Source organism: Gallus gallus, chromosome 26, assembly GCF_016699485.2.
Source record: "Gallus gallus isolate bGalGal1 chromosome 26, bGalGal1.mat.broiler.GRCg7b, whole genome shotgun sequence".
NCBI lineage: Eukaryota > Metazoa > Chordata > Aves > Galliformes > Phasianidae > Gallus > Gallus gallus.
In genome coordinates, this window is record NC_052557.1 from 3,609,233 (window position 1) to 3,619,816 (window position 10,584).

Below are 10,584 nucleotides of genomic sequence, written 5' to 3' on the forward strand. Positions count from 1 at the left end.
GAGCGGAGCGGACCGAGCCCAGCGCTGCCGGCGCCACCGCCCGGCGATGCCAGCCGGCCACCGGGCCGCGGAGCAGGCGCTGACCCTGCGGAGCGCACGGACGGCGGCCATGGGCAGCGGCGGCCCCGGCCCGCACGGACGGCACCGGCAGGTACCTGCGATCCGGCCCGGCCGGCTGCGAAGTTGGGGCGGGACGGGAGCGGACCTCGGGCTGGAGCCGAGCGCGGCGGAGTTGCGGTGCCGTCGGGGCCGGGGCCGTCTCGGGGCCGGTGGCAGAGCCGCTGTGCCCGCCTTGTCCGGGCGGGGAGCGCTGCGGGGGAAGCGGGGCGCTCCGGCGGGGCCGTGCGGGGCCGTTCCCGGGGATGCGAGAAGCGCTTCCTTTGCGGGCAGCGGGTGTCGGTCCGCGGTGTCCCGGGTCGGTGCCGACGACCCACACGGGGCCTGGTGCGCAACGTGCAGGGTGCTGCGCTGCCATCCTCTCGAGCCAGGCGGCTCCGAAGGAAGCGGCAGTGCCCTGCTGCTGCTTGGTCCCTTCCCGTCCGTGCGGTGCGGGGCTTGGGGCCGCCGGGGCTGGGAGAGCTCGTGGGCACGCAGGATGCTCGTGCTCTGCGAGATGCCATCCGCGCTGGGGAACCCACGATCCTACAAAGAGACCACGCGGGGGAATGTGGCACCTCCTGGGGCACCTCGAGCTGCCCCCCCCCCCCCCCCCCCCCCCGCTGTTGCCGAGGCTCCCTTGGCTGCTGATGAACGTGGTTGGGTCTCACACCCGTGGTGTGTGGCCGTGCTCCTGGCACACGGGGAGGGTGAGGTCAATGCTGACCTTCAGGATGCCAGCAGCAGCAGGAAGGTGGGATTCACCGAGTGAGGGGGCAGCAATCAGGGCCGTGCTTGAGCTGAATTCAAGTTACAAACTCTCCTGTTCAACTGAGCTGGGAAGAAAACGCTGCAAACACGGGAGGAGTGAGGAAGGAGCTGAAAATCAACCAGCACAGAGGAGAGAGCGCTCTTATGGGAAGCAGCGCTCTGTGTTCGTGTGTGCCCCCTGCCAGGCTGCCGAGCTCATGCCTTGTGCTGCCCTCCGTGCTGGGGCTGTGGGACGTTGTGAGCTGCAGTGCTGCAAGTGCACTGAGAGCTGGAGCTAAACTGAAGCGTATGAGAGGGCTCAGCTCAGCCTGGAGCTCTGCAGTTTGGCTCTGGAGAGCAGCAGTGCAGCTCAGGGGCCACATGCAGGGTGGGGAGTTGCTGCACAGAGCTCCTGATGTTGTGCCTCCAGGTGTGCACAGCAGCTCCCTGTGTGCATCCCCAGCTCTGCAGCTGCAGCCTTGTAGCTATGACTCCCCACCCTTGCCTTTAATTAAGCATCATCAGCGCTGTTCAGGGAGCTGGAGTGTAGCCAGCTGCTGGCCAGCATTAACCCAAAATTGTGGGTACGAAGAGTGCTGCCGTTGTGCTCTGTGCTGAGATGCCTGACTTGGTGCTTCAGGGAAGCTTTAAAATCAAATTGCCCCTCCAGTAGGCAGTGTAACATCTGCAGTGATCACAGAGAGGTTTCTGTGCCTGCTGGGCTCTTCTGGGGTCTCCTCCCCACTCTGGGGCTGGGCATGGGGCTGCCCACCACTGCAGAGCCCTGGGGAACCAGAGCACACTCTTCTCCTTACATCCAGCAAAAACGGCACAGTTCCAGGCTGTGCTGAAATAGCAGGAGTGCTAAAATAGCTTTCAAACAAATGGCACATCTCTTGGGCCAGGTGTGCACAAAAGGTTGGTGGTGCTGGAGCTGCATTGGAGCATTCATTAGCACAGACAGCCAGTTCACATCCAGCCTCCCCTGTCTCTTTGTTTCTTTTTCTGGGTAGAATTTTGCTGGCTCTAATTATTCAGCTTATGAGGACCTTTGCAAGGAGTTTCCAGAGCTCGGCACGTCGTTTGGCACAACAGAACCCCTCATTAGCACTGTGAGCACCGAGCTTTGCTCCAGCACCGGAGCATCCCTGGCTGCAGGGCCACCTCTGCAAGCGCAGGAGGAGCCTCCAGGTTCACATCTGGGACTTCTTACCCTCTGCATCACTGCTGAGGTTCCGAAGCTGCATGTGAGGGACTGCTGCAAAGTCCACCTGCGCTCTGCCCTGCACAGCTCCATGCCGGGGTTAACAAATGTGCTAAACGATTAAAGTCGTTATGCAAAGGGCAGCAATGTGATGTGCAGGAGAGCCACGCTCACCTCTGGCACCGTGGCTGTGGCTGAGAGCTGCCTGCAGAGAGGGTCGGGCGCTTTGCACTTCCTGCAGGTCCTGGGTGGGCAGAAAGCAGCTAATAGAACTTTAACAGAAAATATAACCAAATCCCAAACAGAACAGAGCAGAAAACACCGATATTTTCAATCAGAATGAAGTGCTTTGATGTGCCGCCACATCACTCTTCATTTCAAGATGACATTCCAGGCTGAAAAACTTTGTCAGACTGAACATCTGCAATTGGTGTCTCGCGGTGTTGGAGGCTGGCAACTGTCAAAATAGCAATTTCTGCAAAGCTGTGTTTTCCTATCCTAAGGGGACTTTGTGCGTGAGCATCGTGCACGTCTGCCAGCCAGTGCAGTCCCCCTGCAGAGCAGTTCCAGGCACCGGGCTGGGCTGTGGGCATGGGATCTGCAGGGACAGATCCAGCAATGGGACCACATCGCCTGCACGTCCACGCTGTCCCACTGCATGCACTGCTGTTCTGCCATACCCATAAGGAGTATTTTCGTGCCTCTGAGTTATTTTCTAGCATAAAACACGTTTGCGTCAAGATCACTTTCCTCTGGGAGAATATCAACATTTTTGGTGACATTTTCCATTGGTTTTTTTTCCCCCCCAGCTCAGGAAATCAAAATGGAAAGTATCACTTTCCATCAGCATTTTGGAATGTGACGCTTTCCGTTCTGAAATGTCAGTTTAAAACAGCCCAATTCATTTTGGAACGTTTCAGAACAAGTAGTGCCCTTTACCACCTCACATCACTTTGTTTTCATTACAAATGTCAGTGTTTTCTGTGCTGATACGTCGTGAGATGAGCGCTTTCATTGCCCCAGCCTGGCCCACAGCAGGATGCTCTTTGAGAGACCCGTTGGACATGGGAGCTCTCTCCTCCCACCACTGTGCTGGGCAGCGCTGTGGGGTGCAGCTGAGAGCCCCGGTGTTGTTCCTGCTCATCCCTGGCCTCCATCAGTAACTTATGGGCTGCTACCGAAGCGCTGTGGGGATGCACTCAGCAGACCCCATTCGGTCCCAGTGGGCACTGGGATGGCCCCCTGAGGAGGTGATGGGAGGCACATAACTGCACATGGAGACGCCTGGGAATGGATTTCTCGTGGTTTCTCGTGCCCACGGGGCTGTCTGTGTCTCCCCTTTCAGATGCTCTGATGTCTGCTGCCTGTGAAGCTCCCAACACCTGTGGTGGGCAGATGCACGGCTGTTAGCTGGAAGCCCCGGTAAGAGGTAAACGGTGCTCCTCTTTGCTGCTGTTTCTTGCTGTTTCAAGCAGGTTTCTTGCTGTCCTGCTGCAGATGAAGCCCAGGGGAGGCGGGTGCATCCCCACCGCGTCCCCACTGCCCTGGGGGAAGGCTCGACCCCATGGCCGCACGCTTGGGGCACCCCCAACCCCTCTCCATCTGCGCCTCTCTCTTCTCGTTCTTGGCAGAATGAGCGAAAGGGACGTACAAAGTTTGAGCAGACGGGTTTTAGTGCTCACTCTCTGCCTTACCACACTATGGGGAAGACTGACGCTGGCCTCCACCCACCACAGAAGCCATTCAGGTAGGGAAGCGATGCTTTCGCGCTCCCGTGGGGCTCATGGCACGGTGTGACCTGGGTGCACTCTGTGCCTCGGGGCTGTCTCTAGGGCAGCAGGCAGCCAAGGGTTAATCTGAAAATACCGTGCAACAGCCTGACCCCACACCTCACCCCGTCCTATTTCTGTCGTTTTTCCCTGACAGTTAAAGCATCTCTAATCCTATAATCCCCATCCTCATTGCTTAAAACTGAAGCGTATCTTCCCAAGGGGCTCTATCAGCCAGCTAGTCAGGGCTACCTGCTTCCCCTTCCAACCTGGAGGGTGCAGGGGAAGGCATTGCTCCTCAACCACCTCAAGGATGGCCTTCTGGCCCCGGCTGCTGGGATCTGGCCTGGCTCCAAGCAAAGCCATTACCAAAACCACTGCTCTGAGGCATGGCCAGACCCCGAGGTGACACAGCTGCGACTCAGTGGGTTGTGGAAGGTGCCCCATGCGTGTGTGTGGGGTTGGGAGTTATGCATAACTCTCACTCTGTATGCAAGAAGCACTGATACGTTCCTATGCTCACAGGCAGAGCTGGGGGTTCTCACTTGCAATGATTTACCCACAGAGGACCAGAGCTGTGCTTCTTATTCAGGCAAATGCTGATCCACAGCAAAGAGGGCATAATGGGGGCGCACGCTGAGAAGTCCAACCCTGCTCTGTGTCTCCGTGTTGTCGAGGTTTCTTGCAGCACATCCTTTATGGTTGCTGTAGGAGTTTTGCTGCTTGCACTGTTTCTTGCTTTCCCAGTTTTGCGGTGGTTCGTAGCATTCATTTTCCACTTGTCTGCCCCGTGCTTTTGCTTCATTTAGGGCATCTTTTAGTAAAGGTTATGCTGGGAATGCCCTTTTATAAGGTTGTGTTCTCAGTGGTGATGACATTTTCCCTTGGAAAGCCCGCGGTTACGCTGCTGCACACCGAGCTGAGCGGGAGGTGTGGGCTGGGATTGCTGCACCTCTGCTGCTGACAGATGGCATACACAGAGGGACAGACACATGCAGTGCTTCTGCCCGTGCACAGCGCTGCATTTAGTCACCTGCCAATGAGAAACTGCAGAAGGAAGGATGCAGCTGTGACAACGCAGCCACGGGATTTCACAGCCTACAAACTCAGGAATTTCTTGAAAGGATGGAATGTGCAGATCCTCTGTTGGCTGTCCAGGAACACAATGCATTTGAACGTGCTTTGGAGTAAAGTCTAATTGCTCACGTTCACCCCCACACCTGGAGAATGCCGATGGCAGAGCAGAGCAGAGCAGTGTGTCCTGGTGTGTGCAGTCGGATTTAAGCAGCCACACGCGGCTGCTGTGCAGAAATGGAGTCATCCGGGGACGGAGAAGGAGACTCCTCAGTGCAGAATGACTCACGGGCAGCTCAATCCCACGTGCACCATGCTCTGTGAGCAGCAAGCCCTGCAGCTCTGGACGGAGCCCCTTCTGATAAACGTGACAGCAACAGTGCCATCTCTGCCATCACCCACAGCCATTGCTCAGCGCAGGGCAGGAGGAAGACCTGGCCAGCTGAGTGGGACACACTGTCAGCAGTGAGGGCTTCCCCACCGGCACACCATCAGCAGCTCTCACTGCAATCCCTGGGTTTGTTTTGCTGCTTGTGAGCATCAGGTGCTGGGTGAGCAGTTGTGTGTGTGCATGCACTTGTACGTGCCGCAGAGTGGAATGGGATGAGCCGAGTTCTGATATGACAAGCTCCCAAAAAGCTCCAGCCGGCGCACAGTGATAACGAGCAATAAAAACAGAAGCACTTCTCTCCAAACCCCTTTTAAATAATGCACGCACCTGAGGCAGTAGTGATTTTAAGACGTGAATTATTTAAGCCGTGGTAGCTGTGGGGCTGTTGCTGGGTGGGCAGCGTGGTCCCCCCGCCCTCCTGCCCTGCTCGGTGCTGCAGGCGTTGGCACTGCCCAGCGGTTACACTGCACTTCAGTGCACGGAGATCTGAGCCTGAGCGCGCGGCGCAGCGCCTGCTCCTCCTCGAGACAAAGCGTGTCGTTTCAGGTTGTGCCATCAGCAGCCCCGTTCTGCCGCTCGCTTAAAGGTCAGCCAGAGTAGGGTGGTATTTTTGTTTTCTTTTTCACCCACGGGACTCAAAAGCCTCGTGCTTTCATGGCGCCTTTATGGTTCCGCGAGATAAGAGTTCCTTAAAAGGGCTCTGCTGGAGGCAGCTGTGCGCCAGCAGTGCTGGAGCTGCCCCAGACTCGCAGGGTTTGCTGCGCTCACCCTCTGCTCTCCTCCATGGGCTGCTCACTGCAGCTACCCTGGGGCTCTGTGTGCCCCCCAGGTGCCCTCCCGCAGCCAACCAAACCCCGGGACCTCTGCTTGTCCTGAGAAGATCCCGTAAAAGCCAAGCGAGTCGTGCTCGCGTTTTGTCCTGTAATGATGCTTTCCTTTTTGCTTTCACCAAAGTGTTTAATTTCTGCATACTGAAACAGTGGAGGTTGTCATTAAAACTGAATTATGACGGCGTTTAAAAGGAAGGATTAAATTTATGGCCAGAGATGCCATTACAAAATGCTTCCAGGATAGGTAATTGTGTAATTATTATGGGCAGAAATGAAAGCGATGGCTCATTATAAGAAAATGACCATGAAATAACAATAAATAATGTCAAATAATGGCACGGGCTGCCTTTCCCATGCACAGATCTGTGTGCACGTTGCAGGAAGCAGCTCCCTTCTTCCCCTCTCCCCTCTCTGCCCAGCAGCTGCATGACTACAGCCCATACCCAGCAAGGCAGCGATGCCAACACACAGCTCCATGCCCACTCCTCTGGTGCTCATTAAACAGGACCTGCAGGGATCGGTGATGCTCAGGTCATGGGAATCAAGTCTATCCAGCCCTGTTTGGCTAATTTGTATTGTGCCTACGTGGGCTGTTACCCAGAGAAATGCATTGATTTGCGATGCTAACTAGCTTCTGAACCCAGATCCCAGCGGTGATAAGGCAGCACATTAGTCCTCTTTCTGCCTTAATATTTTAATGGCGCTGGGAGGGGGAGCAGCAGAGCAGCCGGGGTTCCTGCTGCTCCCTGTGATGTTTCTGCAGGCTGGGAGCACACTCCTGGCTCTCCCTCCTCCATCCCGAGGACGGTGCAGTGGGAGCACTGCATTGCACTGCATTGCACAGCAGTGCTGGAGGCCGGGATGGTGCTGCTCTGCTGGGGGCTGAAGGCAGTGCGATGCAACGTCCCCACCTGCAGCAAAGCACACCTCTCATTATCAGCTCTGCTTTGCCGTTGTGCTCCTTTGTTTCTCCAAGGCTCTTGGCTTTGCTGTGGCAAAAGCTGATCACTGTGCTCAGTGATGGATGTGAGAGCTTTCAGGGCTTGATGCCGGGGGTTTGGGGCATCACTTCCCTCTGGGACCATCACTTCCCTCGCAGTGGGCTGGGGAGATGCTGCCCAGTGCTGAGCTGCCTCACGTCCCCACATCACACAGCTCCTTCTCTCCTGCAGCACACGTGGAGCCCGGCACCTGCGAGGTCATCGCAGCACACAGGTGCTGCAATAAGAACAAGATAGAGGAGCGTTCCCAGACCGTGAAGTGCTCCTGCTTCCCTGGGCAGGTGGCGGGCACCACGCGGGCAGCCCCCTCCTGTGTGGATGGTGAGTATCTGTGGGGCAGGGGGGCTGTGCTGGGGATGCCCTGCGGTCACTGCCCCCACCCCGGAGCTCCCCAGCATTGGTCCCTGTGTGCCTGCAGCAGGGGCAGGGACGTGACTCCGGCCACGCAGCGCCGTCACCGGTGCACTTAGGAGCACTAAGCACAGCTCAGCCTATATATATTTCATCGGTTGACATCACATGCCATTACCATAGGGCCACCAGGAGCAGCTGGGAGCCTCTGCCAGTGCATTATTGATTCACATCCTGCAGTGCATTTGTGTATGGTGCCAGGAAAATACGCAGGTTAATTCTCAGGGAAGGCTTTCGCTGACCCACACGGCTTTTGTGCTGTCCTTCCCAAGGACAGGGAAGCCCCCTCTAATTACCCTCACTGTTGGCATGGGTCACACAAGTCTCACAAAGCTGGGCAGCAAAGGACAGTCGCTCTGCATCAGCAGTGGGGCCTAGAGCAGAGATACCTCCCCTGCCCTATAGGGAGGGGGCCGATGCTGTGCTTTGTACTGGGGGCAGTGATAGGCAGTGGGATGCTCTGGGGGCACTGGGAGCAGCGGGCCCCCCTCCCCCCACTGACGGCTGCTCTCCCCCAGCCTCCATCGTGCTGCAGAAGTGGTGGTGCCAGATGGAGCCCTGCCTCGCCGGGGAGGAGTGCAAAGTGCTGCCCGACCTCTCAGGCTGGAGTTGCAGCAGCGGCAACAAAGTGAAGACCACCAAGGTACGTCAGCCCCCAGCCCCCTCCGCCCCCCACCCGGGGCCATCAGTGGCAGAGCACCACACGATTGTTATTTTCATGGCTTGCTGAACGCCCCGAAGAACAAGGTGTAATTAAAATTGTATCAAACACATTAGTAATTACATATATGTCACGGTTAATCAGTTGCATAATTTTGTAATCATTGTTCATGCAGTCGAGGGTAATTATTCCTTGTGCTGGAGCTCTTCTCACCCCGCATCCCCCGCCGTGAAATTATTGCATTAAAAAAGCGTTGGGGGCATATCTATATATATTTTTCATTATTGCCATTATTTCGGATCACCAAAAGGACTTTCCTGCTCAAGTGTGTGTGTGGATGTCTGAGGAGGTCTCCCTGCCCTGGGCACCCATCGCTGCCTTTGGCTCTTGGTGTGCATTATTTGGTCCCCCACCCCCCACCCCCCTCCAAGCTGCTGCCTCACCCCTCACCTCCCAGTGCAGACAGACCCCAAAGTGGGAACGGTCACCAGAATGAAGCAGCTCACAAATAATCCTGAAAGAACAGGGATGCAAGGAGCAGGTCGTGTTTGCATCTGCTGGGTGCTCATCATCTCCTCTCCTGCAGGTCACCCGGTAGCTCCTGCAGCCCGGAGCCAGCCCTGATGACATCGCAATGCTGCCAGGCCGGGATGGGATGGGATGGGATGTGATGGGATGGTGCCAGCACTGCTGCAGTGCCTCACAGCTCCACAGCCCCTGCTGCCCCGTGATGCGCCCTGCAGCCGAGAAATGGGCTCGTTTTCCCATCCTCTGAAATAAAACGCTCCGATTGTTGACTGTTATGGAGACAGACAGACAGCAGGGCTTCACTCCCAGCTAAAACAGCGAAGGTCAGTGCTGTGGGAGCTGCACGGATACCCTTAACGCCTCCCTCTCCCTGACCTGGAAGCAGACCCAGCTCAGTGCTGCCCACAGTGGCGGTACCGGGGCGGTCCGACACCTCCTCGGGCTCCGGAGATGGCAAAACATTTCCACGTAGCCCTCTGCTGGTTCTTCCTCCCTCTGTAATTGCATTAATGAGGCGGCAAGTTTAATGCCTGCTCCTGCAGCGCCGGTCTCGGGCACCAAACTGCTGCTCGTGGTTGCATCGGAGTTCAGAATAAAGAGGGGGATCCCAGTGCTGGACACGTGCGGGCTGTGCAGCCCTGGGCTGAATGTGGCATTAAGGAAACAGGCACTGTGCCCCCCGATGTGCTCTGTCCCCTCTCTGCATCTGGAGGGGAGGTGGGAGCCCACGGACACAGCATGGAGGTGCTCCCGCTGTGGGGTACGTAATGTTGCTGCAGACTGATGTACATAGCAGACTGTGAAATATTAAATCCAATTTAATCTCTGCAGAAGATCTCTTCATTGCAAAGCTGAGGGGCAGTGCTGGTGATGGGGGCTGAGGGGCCCTCGCGGCGCTGATGCTCACAGCTGATTTTTAGTGCCATCAGATCACAGAGAGAGACATTTCTGCACCGGTTCCCCTACACGTGAAATTGCTTTGCTGATTTGTTGTGTCCTTTGTGGTTTTAAGCACGCAGGATTTGGGGTTTCTATCGGTTCCTTTAATGGGAGGTGTTCCGAAGGAGAGCAGGGCTTTGAATTCAAGGAAGGCTGATTTACACCTCAAAGGCGAGCGGGGGATCCCTCCGGTTGTGATCCACATCCCATTGTCCAGCAGAGGTTTGCATATGGGACACATCGCGGTTTGGGGGAGCAAATATCCCCTTGGTGTGTGCTGAGCACTGATCCCCCCTTGTGTGCCACGGTGGGAGGATACACATGGGGGCAGTGGGCTCCTCCTCTGCTCTCAGGGGGCTTCCAGGAGCTGCAATGTGGCCCCATCCCCTCTGAGTGTGGTCCCTTCAGCCGGCACAGCCCCTGGAGGCTGTCACAGTTCAGGTGCTTCCATATCATCTCCTGGGGATTGTAATTACACCTCGTTCAATTAGTCTTTGGGGAGAGGGGAGAGAGAAAAAAAAAAAAAAAGCCCTTTGTATTAAGGTTTGGTGGAGAATTATTAGAGGGCGAATTAAAAGACAAGGATTCCATTTTACTTCACAATAACAAAGGCCTAATGGATAAAATACCCAAAAATTACAAGCTGATTAAATTTAGAGCTGTGCTGGGTGGTGAAATGAAAGGTAAAATGAGACCCTTTGAGAAGCGCCGACGTGCGGTGCGAGGGGGTGTATTATCTGAGAAGTAAGATGGAAACATAATTAACCATCCGGCGTTACGCTGAGAGATGGAAAATTGAAATGGGAGACAAAATTAGGTGAAATTGCAGAGCAGACTCATTTATTTCCGTGGTATAAATCAGCATTACCTGTCAGCAGTGCTGAGCCGCTCGGGGCGATGCTGCTGACACAGAGCACGGCTGTGTGGCAC

The 10,584-nt window shown here is 56.0% G+C and overlaps 1 protein-coding gene across 2 annotated transcripts; it reads left to right on the forward strand.

The window, feature by feature from the left end:
- Positions 1–9,545, forward strand: FAM19A3 (family with sequence similarity 19 member A3, C-C motif chemokine like). Of its 2 annotated transcripts, none has more exons than XM_015299026.4 (6): positions 1–151; positions 3,396–3,479; positions 3,682–3,797; positions 7,287–7,436; positions 8,045–8,169; positions 8,774–9,545. In XM_015299026.4, exons 3-6 carry the CDS (start codon positions 3,683–3,685, stop codon positions 8,783–8,785), a joined length of 402 nt encoding a protein of 133 aa, XP_015154512.1. In that variant the 5' UTR covers positions 1–151; positions 3,396–3,479; position 3,682; the 3' UTR covers positions 8,786–9,545. The 2 variants fall into 2 exon arrangements, with proteins under 2 accessions (XP_015154512.1, XP_015154513.1); XM_015299027.4 differs by having other exon boundaries at positions 3,396–3,472.
- The last annotated feature ends 1,039 nt before the right edge of the window (positions 9,546–10,584 follow it).

Coding starts and splice junctions, on each gene's coding strand:
- FAM19A3 (XM_015299026.4), top strand. CDS start 3,683: ATGAGCGAAAGGGACGTACAAAGTTTGAGCAGACGGGTTTTAGTGCTC. Junction 3,798..7,286: donor CCACCACAGAAGCCATTCAG/GTAGGGAAGCGA, acceptor TCTCTCCTGCAG/CACACGTGGAGCCCGGCACC. Junction 7,437..8,044: donor AGCCCCCTCCTGTGTGGATG/GTGAGTATCTGT, acceptor GCTCTCCCCCAG/CCTCCATCGTGCTGCAGAAG.